General features: G+C 49.4%; 1 protein-coding gene and 1 long non-coding RNA gene across 12 annotated transcripts in view; one reads left to right on the plus strand and one right to left on the minus strand.

Moving 5' to 3' along the window:
- NSD1 (nuclear receptor binding SET domain protein 1) overlaps positions 1-4,364 on the minus strand; it is a 154,575-nt gene extending 150,211 nt beyond the window's left edge. Inside the window, exons 1-3 of one of the 10 annotated variants that reach the window (XM_025434216.3) lie at positions 4,058-4,364; positions 2,036-2,149; positions 1,206-1,295 (exon numbers count right to left, since the gene is read on the minus strand). In XM_025434216.3, coding sequence (XP_025290001.1) covers positions 1,206-1,295; positions 2,036-2,065 — 120 coding nt within the window. In that variant the 5' untranslated portion in view covers positions 2,066-2,149; positions 4,058-4,364. Of the gene's footprint in view, positions 1-1,205; positions 2,150-2,990; positions 3,064-3,182; positions 3,239-3,268; positions 3,474-3,588; positions 3,636-4,057 lie in introns of those variants that run through there. The other 9 variants (XM_025434220.3, XM_025434214.3, XM_025434218.3 and 6 more) reach the window with 9 other exon arrangements.
- A 7,012-nt stretch (positions 4,365-11,376) lies between these two features.
- LOC112651692 (uncharacterized) lies at positions 11,377-17,845 on the plus strand. 2 transcript variants are annotated; one of them, XR_007410051.1, is made up of 2 exons: positions 11,377-11,578; positions 17,471-17,845. It is a non-coding gene; the product is annotated as an uncharacterized LOC112651692 (long non-coding RNA). The 2 variants fall into 2 exon arrangements; XR_003130966.2 differs by having other exon boundaries at positions 11,391-11,527.
- The last annotated feature ends 459 nt before the right edge of the window (positions 17,846-18,304 follow it).

Below are 18,304 nucleotides of genomic sequence, written 5' to 3' on the forward strand. Positions count from 1 at the left end.
GGCGCTAAACCGCTGCGCCACCCAGGGATCCCCAGAGCAAATTTTTAAAATCTGCAACTGCCAAGTTAAGAAACCAAGGAGTACTAATGCATATTTAATACATGAATCAACAAACAAAAGTGACACACCCACATTCTATTTGACTTTAAAGAACATCAAGACTATAAGGTAAAGTGAATATTTAATGCACTCAAAACAATCACCACGTAAATTTTTTTGTGATTAAATCTTTAAACATTTCAGAGTTATAAGGGAGTGGGGAGATCCTCTGTGGTGACATTACAGGTGACCATAACAATACATCTGGGCAGAAACAACATCAGAATCAAATATTTAAAGCTGAAGGGTATCTTTTAACAACCAAGAAGTTTGATTTTAAAGATGATGAAACAGACTAAGAGAAGTCAACTGATCATTCTGCTAACTGATCAAAAAATTCTGCAAAAGATCAAATAAAAAAGAACTTTATCATTTACAACTCCTTAACAACAGTACACAGCACTACTAACTCAGATTTTCATTTCTATACACATACACATATCACACACACACACACACACACACACATACATACACTTCCAAACTAAAAACTAGAAGACCCAGGAGCCTATGCTGATGGTGGCAGTTATTTAAAGCACAGGATGCTATACCTTCACACCAAGTAGTTCAGAAAAATCGGCCTAATTTAAATTTTGACTGATGTCTAAGATCTTATCTTAGCCACTTTCAATTTGTACCCAAAATGCACTCCAACCTGAAGAGTCACCCTATCGACTAAAAAAATAATCCATCCTTTGTGTTTAAAAAAAAAAAAAAAAAAAAAAAAGGACTCCAGGAAATTGGTTCACGTGTACTCGTGATATCAGCAAGCCAAAGCATTTAAAAAAAAAAAAAAAAAAAAAAGCTAAACAAATGTGTACCTCCACCTTGAAAAAATAGTATCTGAACTCAATTGAATGCCCTTAAAAGTTTTCTCTTAGTCCTCAATGGAAAGTTAACTGGAAAAATCTGAAAAGAACCAAACTCATACAACAGAGATACATTTAAAAATCAAAGTAAAATTTCCCCAAAAAGCCTATCACTAGCAATAGGCTCTCAGCTGTGAACTGATAAGCAACCAAAAACCAATTAGTTATGTTTCCCTTTTAAGTTGCCTGTATATATACATTTATGTATATATTTAAGTTGTACCAAAAACTGCTTACAAATGGCAATTCCTGTGAAGTAGATGATGATGAAGTTCCAGGTAATTCTAGCATGTTTCCTAATGTACTGGTACTGGAGTCTGGATCATCCTGAAAAGATAAATTTATTGAGTTTAATTGCTCTTCTATGGTAACGTTTGTATCTCCTAGTGCAAAGGGGGCTGGGAGAAGGGCTGCTTTTTCATTGCTGCCGTCCACTTCATTTCTTTGCTTATTTTTCTGTGTTTCAGTTTGAGGAGCTAATGGCAAGAATGGCGATTTGACTGCACCATGTCTACTCTCTGGTGTGCTGTCTTGTTCATTTCCCATGGCCACGTCTACACCATTCTCTGATTTAGGCTCATAATTGCAGATGGCATTGGTCTGAGTTTCCTCAAAGATCTCCTCTATACTCTCATCCTCTGTGACTGGCTGTTCTGGGTCCATTTCAGAATCTACATCTGCATCGTCCACACAAGTAAAATTCTCAAAGTGCAGAAAGCCATTCTTGATAGTCTTTGTTACTTTTACCTGGAGTTCGGGGGAGTTATTACAAGAGGGTTCCTGTTTCATAGCAAGTGCTGTTGGACCACCAGGACTCAAGGAAGTGCAAACAACTGGCGACTGAGCTCTTGAATCACTTTTTTCAGGGTCTTGAAAGGATTCTGATCCATCAGCAGACCCATTTAAATACTCTACATTGATCATGGAGGCCAAATCCTGTAGTCTCCGCAGTGGAATGTAACAAGATGGAGAATCTTGTCCATAAGCATTTTGGGATGTTCCACTGGCAGTCGATAACTGCATAGTACACCCATTAAGTGGCTCAGAAAAATTGGATTGACCATTACCGAAAGGGCTGTCCTTGTCTTCAGGGGCATCTAAATTCACTGGATTGGAAAAGGGCAGCAGACAATTTCTTCTAGGTAGTTCACAGGTCTGATCCATCCTGGGCCAGCATCAACCTGGAATCCAAAAACAGCAATTAGTCTGAGTTTATAAGCCATTTGACTCTTATCTCCAAAATGGCAGCCACTTCTCAAGGCCTAGTGGCCTCGATGCCTTTCTGCTGCACTTCCATGGGCGGAAAAAGTTCCCCAGCTGACGATGGAAAAATGGCCTCGGTGAGCATCCGCAAACTCCATCTTCCCGAAGCTAGGCAGACCTTGCCACATGCAAACAACCCGTCCCTTTTTCCTGCACTGCAGACTGGTGGACAGTTGGGCTGAACTAAAATTAAAATCCCTTTGGCAGTAGAAATTCCTAAATCTCAAACAGGAATCATCCTCCCCATCCCCCGCTGGGGGAGTCCAGCGTCCGGATCTCCAAAAGGGAGGGGGCTGTAAGGTTCGAGGGGGGATCCCGGACGCTGCACAAAAAAAGGTTACCCCCCCCCTTCCTGGCTCGCTCGGGTGCAGCGGTCACAATAGCGCTGCACCCTGCGACCAGCCGGCGCTGAAGCCCTTGCAGCGGCCGTGCCCAGGCCGCAGGCGAGTCGGCCGAAGCGGGTGCACCCCGAACCTCGCCTTCCAGGCTGCAGGACTGCTCAGTCCACGGCTGCAGGGCCCAGAGGCCGGGACGCGCGGCAGAGGGAGAGAAACGGAGGCAGCCGAGTCAGGGCAGCAGCAGCTGCTACAGCTTGACAAACATGGCTGCTGCCGACGCCGCCGCCGCCTGCCCGGGCCGCGCTCCTTTCCGCAGCCGCGGCAGCACCTCCTGGCCGAGCCGATCGCACTCATCAATATTAAGCAGCAAGCAAAGTTTGCTGCAGGAGGGCAGCCGGCCCCGCGCCCACCAGCCGGCTACCTAAGGGAGGCGGAGGCCGAGGTGCGCGCGAGAGGCCGGCGGGGCACTGGCCGCGCCGGGAGGAAGTTCGCGGCGGCCGGGCCGGCTAGGCCTGAGCCCGGCTGGTAGTGATGGAGGGGGAGGGGGCCCGCGGCTAGAAGGCCGCGGGCCACCGACACCGCGCCGCGCCCGGCCCTCCCCCGCGCCCCTCACCTCACAGCCACCACCATCTTCCCCGCCCGGCCACCTCCTCCCTCCTCCTCGCGCCTGCCCGCCACCCAACCCAGCGCACTAGTTACCGTGCCCCGCGCCCCCTCCCGGGCCGGCTGGGGGGAGGGGGTGACCCTCATTACACTGGGGCGCGAGCGGAGCCTTGGGGAGAGAGCGGAGCCGCTCGCCGCACCCCCCTCCCCCCGCGTCTCTCTTCCAGGGAGCAGGCAGCGAGCGCGACCTGCCCCGGCCTATTCCGCCGCCGCCTCCTCCTCCTCCTCACACCCCCACCGCGCGCGCCCCCGCGGCGGCGCGTGCGACCCAGCGCCTCGCGCCGGCCCGCGTGCGGCTGGGGCACCGAGTGCGCGCGCACCCCTTCCCCCACCGCGCGCGCGCTCCCTCGCCTCACTCTTCGGGGTTCAGGGCGGGTGAAGTCGGGCTCGCGAGCGCGCCGCCCAATCAGCGGAGCCGCCGCTGCCGCCCCCTCCCCTCCCCTCGCGCGCCCGCCTGCGGCCCGGGCCTACGGGCCGGCCCGGCTGCCCGGGCGGGGCCTGAGGCAGCCTCCCCAGGGGCCTCGCGCGCCTCCCCGGAGTGTCTGGGCCTGCGGGCGTCGTGGGTGGCACTCAGGTCCCCTCACCTGCCTCGGGGCGCCGCGCCGGCCCCGAGCTGCACACGGCTCCTGCACCCTACCCATCTCGAGCCCCAGCCCCGTCGCCACCTGGCCCGGCTGAGGCCTGTCCGACCGTCCCGCCAGCCCCGCGTCAGTCCCGACCTCCATCTTAGGTTACAGCCCGGCTCCCCATCCACGGGGCACCTGCCCTCAGCCCGCTCGGCTCGGCCCGAGGCCGAGGCAACCCCCCTCCTACCGCGGGGCTCACCTGGGGCTCGGGCTGGGGTCTTCGAGGCCTCAGGCCCCGAGCAGGCGCGGCCGCAGGTGAACCCCCTGCCCGGCCGCACCCCAAACCCACACCACCACCACCACAGACCAAGCAGAGCAGGAAACAAAATGGAGGCAGCAGCTCGGGTCTGCCTCCCCGAGCCAAGCTTGTGCAGCCTCGGGGCTCCCTCCTGCCGCAGGCCCGACGCCCGCGAGGCAGGGGGCTGGCTCGTCCCGGGTGGCACGGGCAGCCGCCCCAGAGCCGCGCAGACAGGCCGGGGACGCGGCCCTGCGGTCCCCACAGCCCCTCACCCACCACCCCTTCCCTTCCCCCTCCCTCCCATTTCTCTCCCTCCCCCTGCCCGGCCTTGCGGGGTGAGCGGCGACCGGGAGCCGGGTCGGGTCGGGTTACCCGCCCGGGCACTGCTTGCCGGGCCGTGGCCTCGGCCGGGGGATGAGGCTAGCGACCCCCGCGCCGAGCCCACCCCCCGCGCCGGAGCCGGGCAGCAGCCTGACAGCGCGCCCGCACCTCGGCCTGCCGCCGTGCGGCCCCCGCCCAGTGAGGCCGCGTCCCCAGCCGGGGCACCGCCGGGACGAAGCTCCCTCGCCACCCCCGGGCTCAGGGGTCCTCGCGGCCTCGGGCGGGGCGAGGGGAGCGCTGGGGGAGGGGTCCACTGATCCCTGCACCGCCTCCAGCGCCCAGTCTGGGTCTGGGCCTGGCACGGGGACTCGGGCCGCGGGCGCGGGCGGGCGTCCGGAGGTGTGTGCGCGCGGGGCAGGGGCCGCGGGCTGGGGGCCCGGAGGGGCCGCGCCTCGCACCGCGGACGCTGCAGTTCTCCGCACCCAGGCAGATGGCCCTCTCGTGCCACGGCCGCCCGGCGCAGGCCGCCGGCTCCGCAGCCCTGATCCCCCGGGAGCGCGCGCCTCGCCCCTGCGAGCCGGGCTTCGGGACCCCGGCGGAACTGCACTGGGAGGGCGGACGGCTCCGCGGGCCCGGCAAGGCCTAATGGCCTAACCTTCCGCCCGGTGTGGTCCGCTCCCGGGGCGCCTTGGACCTCGAGGCCTGCGCCCAGCGCCCGGGGCCCGGGAGCCCTGGCCGGGAACGGCCGCGAAGCGTCCAAACATCAAAGACGGCGGCGTAAGGACAAGTCAGAGAGCCCAAACCCAGCCTCAGCCCGGGCCTCCGGGCCCCCGAGGCCCTTCCCCCAATTCGGTCTGACTCCGTCGCCCCCTGGACTTGCACCCCTGCAAAAGGCTCACCGCGGCAGCTAGCTGTTACCTAAAGTGCTAAGGGCATCCTCGCTGTTCGGGGAAAACCACGATCTACCGCCATAAAAATCCCGCCTCCTCCAGAAAGCCTTCTGTGATTAGAGTTAACTCCATCTCAAAGCTGAGGGCGCCGCCCTCGAGAGCCACGTGACTACCATTCCTCCCTGGGCTTAGTAAATGTGCATAATTATTGCCCCAGTGGAGTGTTTACCCGCAGCCCTTCTATCTGTTAGCCATGAGCCCACTTGGGAAAAAGGCCACTTTTGGCCTCCCACTGCACGGCATCGGCACGGGGGTCCCTAAACTCCACCCTTCAGCCTTTCTGGTCCTCCACCCCGACATTGGCCCTCATAGCCTAGGAGCTCAGGTTGCCCCTGAACCTCCTAGTCTCCAAGGCCCACAGTCCAGCCATGGAGGAACACAGCCTTAGCACACCGTAAGTGCTGGGATGCAGTCCCTGCCAAGACAGCAAGCAGACTTTCATAGAGGGTAGATACCCACCCACCCCAACCATGACCCCAGGGGGCCTCTGAAGTACTCTGAAGGTCCCCAGGTGCAAAGTAAGGTTGGCAGTGTTCTCTGTGCACTGGGACCAGCCAGAGAAGAGCTGGGTCTGTACCCCGGGGTCCCGCCCTACAGGATCACCCCTTGTTCTGCTATGGAGTCACTCCTGCCAACCCCTTTTGGGCAATTCAGTGGGGGAGCTTCGACTGTTTCCTTCTTCACACCTAATAATTTGAGCTAGGCGTTTCTGACTGACAATTAAACCCTGCCAATTGCCCCAATTCATCAAGGCTCCTCTGAAACGTTTCCTTTGCCACAGACCACCCTGAGGACCTCAGAGCCGCCCCTGTTTGGCCCTGAGCCAGTCACTTAACAGCCCCAAGCCTCAGTTTCCTCACCTGTGGCTTCCAACACACAGGGTGGCTATGAGGTTTCTCTAAGGTAAAGGTAAATTTTAGGGGCCTATACAGACTAAGTGCATGATGAGTCCTGAAATGTAATTATTGCTTCATTCAACAACCATTTCCTGCATTCTGGGCAATATGCTGGGTGTTGGGAAAACAAATGAGAAGATGCCTGCTTCAGGACACCCCAGGCCTCTGGAAAAGACAGTTAAATAAAGATGCTAAGGTATGAAGATGTGCTGGGACAGTGGTTCTTCCCAGAGCTGACCTCTGGACATCACTGCCCTACAGGAAGTGCTCTTTCCAACATCTGAGCCCCCAAGAAAAAGAAGTAGAGGGGGACAGGCAACTGGGATGAACAGGTTACTGATGGGTCTTGGGGAGGGTAGAAGCCCAGGTAAAACCTCTTGGGCTTCCCTGGGGTGACCTCAGAGGGCCCTTCCTGCCTCTTAAGTAGAACTTGGCTGCAGTGGTCTCAAATACAACAGCCCTCTCTGGTGCCTCTGCATCCAGCAGGCCCTGGCCAAGCACTTCCTGTGTGTCAGTCAGTTCTGGGTTGAGGGGACCCGCAGGACCACATATACTCACAAGGACACTGGGTCTTGAAGTCAGGGAGGAAAGGACAGGGCTCTGTCTTATCCTCCTCATCTGAGCTCAGGGAACTTTCCTGGGCACTTGTCTCCCATCCTTAAGACAGAGATTAGAATCAAATACTTGCTAAATCTATGCTGTATACTGGACACCATCCTGGGCCCTTGATACGCATTAATTCCTTTAACACTTCAGCAGCCCTGTGAAGAACTGAAGTCCAGAATTTAAGCTCCTCTGCAAGGTTTTAGGGCCTTAATTGTCACATGGTCTGCTTGGCCTTATATCTGTTGTTCTTAGCTGGCACATAGATATCATCTGTAAGGGCCCACCCAACACAGGGCCTGCCTCACCCACAAGTGCTCAGGAATTTAAGTGTCAGGCAGTGACATTACTTTAGCCTCAGTTTCCTCATCTGTGAATTATGTTACTGATAATTCCTACCCTGTTGAGATAGATAGATGCCTGTCAAGGCATTTAGCCAGTACACAGTTGATCCCTTTATTCTTAGGAGTGCCCCTTCTTCATTCCTTCATTCAGCAGATATTATGGAGTTCTCCCCTTATAGCCTTGTGAGGAAGGCAGATAAGTGAAAACAAGGTAGAGAGCTGAGCACTAAGGGAAAAGCTAAAGGTGCTAGGGGATCTGGGGGAGCCTCAGGGGCAGTCAGGGAAGTAGTAAAAGGTGTCAGGTGAGGATGGGAACGGTCATGGGTACCTGACCATGCAGGGCCTTATTCAAGTTAAAGAATATAAGCTTTTTCTGGAGGGCAGTTGGGAACCATGAAAGGTTAAGGAGCAGTTATGGATCACATCTATACAGTACAAAGCCCACTCTGCCAGCAGTGTTGAGAAGAGATTGACACTTCTTCTAGAAGCACAACCCTGGCCAGGGCCTTATCTCTGGAATAGGCTAGAACTGCCTTGTTCCAGTAATAGTTGTGGCTTCTCCTCCTTTGTGCCAACTGTTCTCCAAGACACCCTCTCATTGAATCCTGAGAGGAAGCATGACTTTGTCAGAGCCAAACTCCTAACCCCAACTCCCAGTTCAAGCACTTCATCTCCCTGGCCATGAGCATCATCTGCTTTCTGATTAAACAATCAGGTTTAAAGGGAGGTACAGAGGTCTTTGGTCATTAATCCCAAATGTTGTGGGTGAATACCACAACCATCCCTTCTTATTTGTCTAGAAATTGAGAATTCCTTTCTCTTCCCACTCAGCAGTTTCCCCAGAACTGGATCAGGCTTCTACTTAGGAAAGCAGGCACCTGGGTGGCTCAGTGGTTGAGCATCTGCCTTTGGCTCAGGTCGTGATCCCAGGGTCCTGGGATCGAGTCCTGCATCGGGCTCCCTGCAGAGAGCCTACTTCTCCCTCTGCCTGTCTCCGTGTGTCTCTCATGAATAAATATATAAAATATTAAAAAGCGGGGGGGGGGATCAAGGAAGGCTTGGCCACATCTGAAGCCATACAGCCTTTTTTTTTTTTTTTTAAGGTTTTTATTTATTTATTCATGAGAGACACAGAGAGAGGGAGAGAAGCAGAGACACAGGCGCAGGCTCCATACAAGGAGTCCGATATGGGATTGGATCCTGGGACTCCAGGATCACGCCCTGGGCCAAAGGCAGTCGCTAAACCGCTGAGCCACCCAGGGATCCCGCCATACAGCTTTCCAGTACTGTTTCCTTTCTACCCCAAATACCAGGTTCCTGTCTGCTAACTTGATTTTCCAAAGCCCCAACCCCAAGGATTCAAGTTTCCACCTCCAAGTGTTCTTTTTCTCAGACATTATCTTTTGAAAGACCTCTGTGTGGCCACTAATCCACTCCCTTTTGCACTCATCAGTTCCCTGGCTGCCCAGTGTACTCACTGTACCAGGACAGGCCACAGTTCAACCAGCCTGCTCTCATGCTAGTCAGTCTGCTTTTTCTCCCATCCAGCAAATTCCTATTCAACCTTTGGAGCCCAGCTTAGAAGACTCCTGCTCCTGGAACCCTTCCCTGATCCCACCCCAGCATGACCACTGCAGTAACTATTAGCTTCCAAATATGGTCCCAGCCAGTTGATGAGCCCCTTACAAAACACTCAGAGTGTACACTTCTCTGACCTCCAGTGATCAAGCCCAGGACTGTGACACTCAGAGTAATTACTAGAGAAACATTTCCTAATGCCTGAACTGTCCCCTCCTCTCTTCTCCAAGCTTGCGTCTCCATTAGACAAAAGAATTATGATTTGAGGGGCCTGGGTGGCTCAATGGTTGAGTGTCTCCCTTGGGCTCAGGGTGTGATCCTGGAGTCCCGGGATCAAGTCCCACATTGGGCTCCTTGCATGGGGCCTGCTTCTCCCTGCCTTTCTCTGTGTCTCTTGCAAATAAATAAATAAAATCTTTAAAAAAATAAAGATTTTATTTATTTATGATAGACAGAGAGAGAGAGAGAGAGAGAGAGGCAGAGACACAGGCAGAGGGAGAAGCAGGCTCCATGCAGGGAGCCCGACGTGGGACTTGACCCCGGGTCTCCAGGATCGCGCCCTGGGCCGAAGGCAGGCGCTAAACCGCTGAGCCACCCAGGGATCCCAATAAAATCTTCAAAAAATAATAATAATAATAATTATGGTTTGGATTATGGACCAAATGGGTAAAACTTAAATCCTCCTTAAATGAATTCTCAGATGTTTGGGGAACACACATTCCTCTGTGCCAGACAATGCTTTCAGAAAATGTAAGACAATCTATGGGAGCTGGAGTCAGATAGATGTGGGGTCAATAGTATAAGAGAGCCTATAGGATCCAGAGTAAGACAGCCTGTTAAGTGGGGCCCTCAGCCTCCAGCCAGGCACTTCTGAATATTGATTCCAAGGAGAAGAGTGGGAAGGGGAAGAATGCTGCACGCTGCTTGTGGCCAGCAGAGTGGTTGTACCTTCTACCAGCTAAGGATTACCATTTTACATTCACCCACTAATTCTCTCCCTGCACAGAGAGCATATTATCCTATCTTACAGATGAAAATAGAGGCAGGGGCACCTGGGTGGCTCAGTCAGTTAAGCATCTGCCTTCAGATCAGGTCATGATCCTAGGGTTCTGGAATCAAGCCCAGAGTGGGGCTCCCTGCTCAGCAGGGAGTCTCTTCCCCTCCCTCGACCTCTCTCTCTCTCTTTCAAATAAATAAATAAATAAATAAATAATCTTTAAAAAAAGAAAGAATAAAAACAGAAGCTGAGAAAGAAGTGGCTTGTGAAAGGCCCTGCTCTAGCAAGTGGTGGGATGGCACAGAGCTCAAACCCAGTGTCATTCCCCAAGTACTAAAAGGAGGTCAGATAAGCAGAGATGAGACCCTGAGGTAAGGGCTTAGTGAAGTGAATTGTCTTCCACATTTTTGATCAAGTGCTCCTTTTAAGAATTTTTGGGGCAACCCTGGTGGCTTGGCGGTTTGGTGCCACCTTCGGCCCAGGGCATGATCCTGGAGACCCAGGATTGAGTCCCACATCAGGCTCCCTGCATGGAGCCTGCTCCTCCCTCTGCCTGTGTCTCTGCCTCTCTTTCTCTGTATCTCTCACAAATAAATAAATAAAATCTTAAAAAATAAAAAATAAAAAAATAAAGAATTTCCAGAGAGTATATATATAAGCCACTCACAGTTGGAAGTTGACATCTTATTTGACTTTTAAAAAATCATATATTAAAAGTAATATAATTTTTGGTGTATTATATGTGCACTTTATATATTTTTTTAAGATTTTATTTGCTTAGGGATCCCTGGGTGGCGCAGCGGTTTGGCGCCTGCCTTTGGCCCAGGGCGGGATCCTGGAGATCCGGGATCGAATCCCATGTCGGGCTCCCGGTGCATGGAGCCTGCTTCTCCCTCTGCCTGTGTCTCTGCCTCTCTCTCTCTCACTGTGTGCCTATCATGAATAAATAAAAATTAAAAAAAAAATAAAAATAAATTAAAAAAAAGATTTTATTTGCTTAGAGAGAGAGAGTGAGCATGAGTGGGGGGCAGGGAGCAGGAGGGTCAGAGGAAGAAGGAGAAGCAGACTCCCCACTGAGCAGGGAGCCTGTCTTGGGGCTAGATTCCAAGACCCCGGGATTATGACCTGAACCGAAGATGCTTAACCGAATGAGCCACTCGGGCACCCCTGTGTGTGCACTTTAAACTCACCTTTTTAAATTTTATTTTATTATTTTAAAAAAGATTTTATTTATTCATTCATGAGACACAGAGAGCGAGGCAGAGGCATAGGCAGAAGGAGAAACAGGCTCCCTGCAGGGATCCTGATGGGGGACTTGATAACAACCTGAGCCAAAGGCAGATGCTCAACCAGTGAGCTGCCCAGTTGCCCCTAAAAGCATCTTCATCGAAACCTTGGGGCTATAGATTCAGCTCTATTGATCTAGAGAAAACAGACCCTGTGTTTCTAAAATGGCAAAGCCAGGTCTCATCATGAACTCCCTCAGCTTAACGGATTGACCATCAATCCAAAAAGATGATGCCACTTATCAATGAAAGCCATTGTGCTATTATGCATCCCCATGACAACCATCCCCTTGCTGGGTTCTAGTCCTAGGAAAGACAGACAAAGCTAGAGCCTTGCCCTGAGTGAGGTCCCTGGGAAGCTCTGAGGGGTCTCCCAGCACCCACTCTCCTGAGGAACTCTGCCAAGGAGATTCATTTGGGTGAGATGTGGCTTTTCTCATAAAAGCCATCTGAAAGGTAACATAGAGGCATTTCTCATGTCGATCAAGGATTTCATATGAAAGTTAGGTAAGGGACGCCTGGGTAGTTCGGTGGTTGAGCATCTGCCTTTGGCTCTGGGTGTGATCCCAGGTCCTGGGATCGAGTCTCACATCAGACTCCCTGTAAGGAGCTTGCTTCTCTTTCTGTCTGTCTCTGCCTCTCTCTGTGTCCCTCGTGCATAAATAAATAAAATCTTAGAAAAAGAAAAGAAAAAGAAAAGTAAGTATAAGAACTTGTTCCATTAACTACAACCATGTCAGAATAATCCACAAAATCTTTATATCCATCACATAGAAACTTGAGGCAAAATTGTGATTGGGAAAACAACCATGCTCAGAATAATCTGGAAAATCTTCACATTCCCAAGGTGAAGAAGACCTGAGGCAAAACCATGTTTGGAAAACATGTGACTGTGTAGAACAGAACGCAGCAATTGTTGGAGAGGTACCAGAGAGAGGGCTTTTTCTGAAGGCAGAAGAGACTTGGTCTTGTGTAAACTGTTCCATCCCAGGGCCTGTGTTTGCTGTTTCCTCTGCCTAGAAGACTGCAGGTCTTCCCAGGTCTTCCAGGATTCTGTCAATCAGCTCAAGAGTCCCTCTACAGGGATCCTTGGGTGGCTCAGCGGCTCAGCGGTTTAGGGCCTGCCTTTGGCCCAGGGCGTGATCCTGGAATCCTGGGATCGAGTCCCACGTCGGTCTCCAGGCATGGAGCCTGCTTCTCCCTCCTCCTGTGTCTCTGCCTCTCTCTCTGTGTGTGTGTCTATCATGAATAAATAAATAAATAAATAAATCTTAAAAAAAAAAAAAAAAGAGTCCCTCTACAAACAGGGCCTCCTGTCTCCCCCCTCACCTGGAGGAGCCCCTATGCACCCTGGGTCACTCTATCACATCTTTTTTTTTTTTTTTTATTTGTTTATGATAGTCATATCATATCATATCATGGACATGCTCATCGGCTGAGCCACCCAGGTGTCCCAATTTCTCTATTTTCTTGAGATGTAATTCACACACCATAAAATTCACCCATTTAAGCGTACTATCCAGTGGTTTTTTAATATGCTTACAAAGTTATGCAACCATCATCATTATGTAATTCCAAAGCATTTTCATTACTCTGAGAAACTCTGTGCCCATTAGCAGTCACTCCTCCTTCCCACCCTTCCCCTAGGCCCTGGCAACCACTAATCTACTCTTTGTCTCTATGGATTTGCCTATTTTGGATATTTCATATAAATGAAATTATATAATATGTGGCCTTTTATTTATTTTTTAAAATTTTTATTAAGTAATCTCTATGCCCAATGTAGGGCTTGAACTTACAACCCAGAGGTCAAGACTCACATGCACTACTAACTGAGCCAGCCTGGTGCCCCTAATATGTGGTCTTTTATGTCTGGTTTCTTTTGCTGAGTATAATGTTTTCCAGGTTCATTCATGTTGTAGCATGTATCAGTACTGCACTCCTTTTTATGGCCAAATAATAGTCTACTGCATGGATAGACCACATCTATTTATCAATTAATATCCATCAGTTGATGGATATTTGGCTTGCTTCCACTTTGGGACTATTTGGAACAATGTTACTTTTAACATCTGTGTACAAAATTTTGGTTGGACATAGGTTTTTATTTCTCTTGGGTGTATACCTAGGAGTAGAATTGCTGAGCCAGATGGTAACTCCATATTTAACTCTGAGGAATTTTTTGAAGATGTTACCAAAGTGACTGCACCATTTTACATTCCCAATAGCACTGGATAAGTGTTCCATTTTCATCACATCTTTTCAACATTTGCTATCATCCACTTTTTTTTTGAGTACAGCCATCCTAGTAGATGTAAAATGGTATCTCGTTGTGATTTTCACTTGCATTTTCCTAATGACTGACCACCTTTTAGTGTGTTTATTGGTCATTTGTATATCTTTGGAGAAATGTTTATCAGATTATTTCCAAATTTTAAAAATTGAGTAATTTGTCTTTTTTATTATTGTTTTTGAGTTAAAAGTGTGCTTCACATATTCTGGATATAAGTCCTTTAGTGGATATAATAAGATTGATAAATATTTTTCCCCATTCTGTGGATTGCTTTTTCTCTTGATAGTATCCTTCAAAATACAAAAGTTTCTTCATGTCTGTGCAGTCCAACTTGTCTATTTTTTATTTTGTTGCTGTGCTTCTGGTAATATCTAAGAAACCATTTCTTGATCTTAGTTCATGAAATTTTACCCTATGTTAACTCCTAAGAGTTTTATAGTTTTAGCCCTTACATTTAAGACTTTGATCCATTTTGAGTTACTTTATAGTGTGAGATAGGTATCTACCTGTATTCTTTTTATTTTATTTTATTTTATTTTTTTATTTCTTTTTTTTTTTTTTAGGATCTTATTTATTCATTCATGAGAGACACAGAGAGAGAGAGAAAGAGAGAGAGAGAGAGAGAGAGGCAGAGACACAGGCAGAGGGAGAAGCAGGCTCCATGCAGGGAGCCTGATGTGGGACTCGATCCAGGGTCTCCAGGATCACACCCTGAGCCTAAGGCAGGCACTAAACCACTGAGCCACCCAGGCATCCCTCTAACTGTATTCTTTTTGTTTGTTTGTTTGTTTGTTTTTGTTTTTGTTTTGTTTTTTCCTCTAACTGTATTCTTTTGCATATGGATATCCAGTTGTCCCAGCACCATTTGTTGAAAAGACTGTCTTTCCCCAATGAATGATCTTGACACCCTTGTTGAAAAACCGATTGACCATAGAAACATGGGTTTATTTTTTTTTATTTTTTATTTTTTTTTTTTTAAAGATTTTATTTATTTATTCATGATAGTCACAGAGAGAGAGAGAGAGAGGCAGAGACACAGGCAGAGGGAGAAGCAGGCTCCATGCACCGGGAGCCCGATGTGGGACTCGATCCCGGGTCTCCAGGATCGCGCCCTGGGCCAAAGGCAGGCGCCAAACCGCTGCGCCACCCAGGGATCCCCATGGGTTTATTTTTTAATTCTCAATCTGTTCCATTGACTCTGTAAGCCTATCTTTATACCAGTATTACACAGTCCTCATAGCCTGATTCTTTTTTTTTTTTTTGCCCACACTCACATCTTTCTCACTGTCTAGAATAGAAGCACCAAGAGGTCAGGACTCTCTTACTGCTCTGTTCCCAGTGCCTAGAAGAGGACCTGATGTAGAGTGGCTACTCAGTAAATATCTGTGGATTGAATGAACAAATCTTTGAGTTAGTATAATGCTGTTGGGAGGAAGCCAATTGAGAGGGGAAGGTTGGGGACACCTGAGTGGCCCAGCAGTTGAGCGTCTGGCTTTGGCTTAGGGCATGATCCTGGTCCTGGGATCGAGTCCCACATCAGGCTCCCTGAGAGGAGCCTGCTTCTCCCTCTGTTTATGTCTCTGCCTTTCTCCCTGTGTCTCTCATGAATAAATAAATAACATCTTAAAAAAAAAAAAAAGAGGAGGGAAAGTTAAAAGTATAGAACTGAGAGGTCTTCTCTCAGGTCAAGGAGGTACAGGATATGTGAATGGGTTGTGGGTAAAGGGATGGGCCCTAGAGTAGAGGAGAAATCCCTCATCTTCTGAAAACACCTAGGGAAAGGCAAAGTAGAGGGACACCTGGGTAGCTCAGTGGTTGAGTGTCTGCCTTTGGCTCAGGTGGTGATTCTGGGGTCCTGAGATTGAGTCCTGCATCAGGCTCCCTGTAGGGAGCCTGCTTCTACCTCTGCCTATGTCTCTGTCTCTCTCTCTATGTCTCTCATGAATAAATAAATGAAATCTTAAAAAAAAAAAAAAAAGACAGGCAAAGTAGAGCCTCAGGTATTTTTTAAGTGGAAAGGGAAGGAAATTGAAAGATATCCCACCCAGTGCCTCTATTTTCTTGGAGAGATAGGAAGTAAGAGGAAAGGGAAGGGCTATAGACTTGAGGAAGCTAAGGACAGCTAAGTGGCCTTGGGGCCCGAGCCCAGAGCTGGGCCTAAGCAGTGGGCATCCTCCACTCATGATTGGATCCCTTCAGGGTTCTGAGGAAGGGTGGATACCAGATGAAGGGGCAAGAGTGCATGTGAGGTTATGGTGGTGGCGCCAAGTCTGGCAGAAATAGGGGAGGAGCTACATCACAGGGCCCCTGACTATAGGCAACATTTCCTGAACCCTAAGTGCCAGCCACCCCTAGATACACACAGGTTAGTGTGGAGTTTAGATGGGGCTACCTTCTGTGGGTGACTTCTCAAGGCTGGAATGACTTGTGGCAGCACATCTGGCCAGCATGTTTGGAGTGGGGGCAAAGATAAGCCATGGGGGCCAGCTTGGGGGCAAAAATGAGGCCCAGCTAAATGAACCAACATGCCTGTGCTCCCCACTCTTCTTAATGATTTTATTTTATTTTAAATATTTTATTTATTTATTCATGAGAGACACACAGATAAAGGCAGAGACATAGGCAGAGGGAGAAGCAGGCTCCTCACGGGGAGCCCAGTGAGGGACTCGATCCCAGGACCTTAGTATCACAACCTGAGCCAAATGCAGACGCTCAACCATTGAGCCACCCAGGTGCCCCCAAAATGTCTTTGGTAAATGGTTTTTCTGACCTAGAAACAAATGAAGGGTCATATATTGGTCCTTGTATTTCTTATGTCTTTTAAAATCTGAAATGCCCCCACATCATATTTTCCATGACATTTGGCTTCTGAGGTGACCAGGCCAGTTAACCTGGGAGTGCCCCTTATTTGCAGTTGGCTGATGCTTCCCCTTCAGGTCATTTAAGCTATTCCTTTGCCTCTGCATTTCCTGTAAAGTGGATATTAGGTCAGGAACTTGATTAGATTTGGGTTAAAGTTTTTAGCAAGAATATTTTTTTAAAATATATTTTATTAATTTATTCAAGAGAGACACACAGAGAAAGGCAGAGACATAGGCAGAGCAAGAAGCAGGCTCCGCGTGGGGAACCCCCCATAGGACTCGATCCCAGGACCCCAGGATCATGACCTGAGCCAAAGGCAGACGCTGAACCACTGAGCCACCTAGGTGCCCCTAGCAAGAATATTTTTAAGTAAAGCAGTTACTGGTATTTTGACATGTTAAGTTTGGGGGGCCCAAGGGACATCAGGGGTAGACACTCCACCCTGCCTGCAGCTGGACATACATGCAGTTTGAAGATCTGGAGGAAGAACCAGGCAAAAGAATATACTGCAAGGGTCATCTCAGAGAAGACAGGACTTGAAGGCTTTGAGGTGGAGTAGGAGAGCACAGGAAAACTGAGAAGAATCCCAGGGACTTTCCAGAGGAATCAGTGGAAAGACAGAATAATGAGATGACTACCTGAGGCCTGAAGATCAAAAAGTCCTCCCAACTTCCCCCCAAATCCTGGGACCCTCATGAAGAGAGTCAGTTTAGGTCTAGAGTTGATAACAAGCACCTTGGGGAGAATTTCAGAGGCCTTAAACGATGGGATATCTCTAAAATCAAAACTGGAAGCCAGGCTAAGATAGTCAATGGGAAGATGCAGTTGGTTTCAGGAGGTCTAATTAGTTGTATTAATGAGCCTACAGAAAAAAAAAAAAAAAAATCAGGACATCCTGGGTGGCTCAGCGGTTTGACACTGCCTTCGGCCTAGGGCCTGATCCTGGAAATCCAGGATCGAGTCCCACATCGGGCTCCCTGCATGCAGCCTGCTTCTCCCTCTGCCTGTGTCTCTGCCTCTCTTTCTCTGTGTCTCTCATGAATAAATAAATAAAATCTTAAAAAAAAAAATGAGAAAGGAGGACTTGGGGAACTTCAAGTTGGTGGCATCCCCAGCCCTGCCCAAGGAGAGAGCCCAGGGGCTGCCAGGGGATTTAGAACCATGATGAGCTTAGGTCTCCAGGCCCAGCAGGGACTGAAGCTAAACCATAGTAACAGTGGCTCCTGTTGCTTTCTACATTCCAGGCCTGTGGCAATGAAGATGGAAACCCCGTCACATGCTTCCCATGTGCTGACAAGAGCTCCTCATTGTGGCCTAGGAATCTTTCCAAGATGTATCCAGGCTCATCGCCTATCTTGTTCCCCTCCTTCTCTACCCTTTAGCCACCCTGACCTCCTTTAGTTACTGGATGCAGAAGGCCTTGCCTGTTAGTCCCAGCTCTCTCCATAGTCCTACGTGATGGATCTCCAGTGTGCCAACTGCCTGTGCCAGTGTCTGAGAAGCATCATGCTCTGAAGACTGACCCAGAAGGCCTGATTTGAACCCCCAGTTCTGCCACTTAATAGCTACAAACCTGTCCTTGTGTATCCTCTCTATAAAGTGGGATTGTTGAGAGTTAATATGAGCTTTAGATAGTGCCTGATACCTGGAGAGTTTTGCAATGGTTATAGTCCTGGTTAGTGTTCTAATGAGGCTCAAAGAGATCAAGGTCTGTGTAAGCTCACAGAGCTAGCCTTCACAGATGTTCTTCCAGTATACCCTGATGTGTTATAAATATTCCCACCTAACTGCTGAAGTTTTCTGTGCTGTGAATCCCTGATTTTGTCTACTCTGTTTGACTACTACTGTTTCTATAGGTTGAATTTACTTTTGTGAGACCAAATGAAGGGATTGTGGGGTTAGAAGACTGAAAAGGCATACTGGCACATTCTTGTGGACAAGCAGTTTACATTCTAGCAATGCAATGGAATAAAAAGTAGCCTTAACACAAGGCTGTATGGAACAAGGATGGTGAGTTCCTTGAGGACAGCAATAGCAACAATCATAAAAAATATAACCAGGGAGCCTAGGTGACTCAG

The sequence above is a fragment of the Canis lupus genome, chromosome 4 (genome assembly GCF_003254725.2).
Source record: "Canis lupus dingo isolate Sandy chromosome 4, ASM325472v2, whole genome shotgun sequence".
NCBI classification, from domain to species: domain Eukaryota; kingdom Metazoa; phylum Chordata; class Mammalia; order Carnivora; family Canidae; genus Canis; species Canis lupus.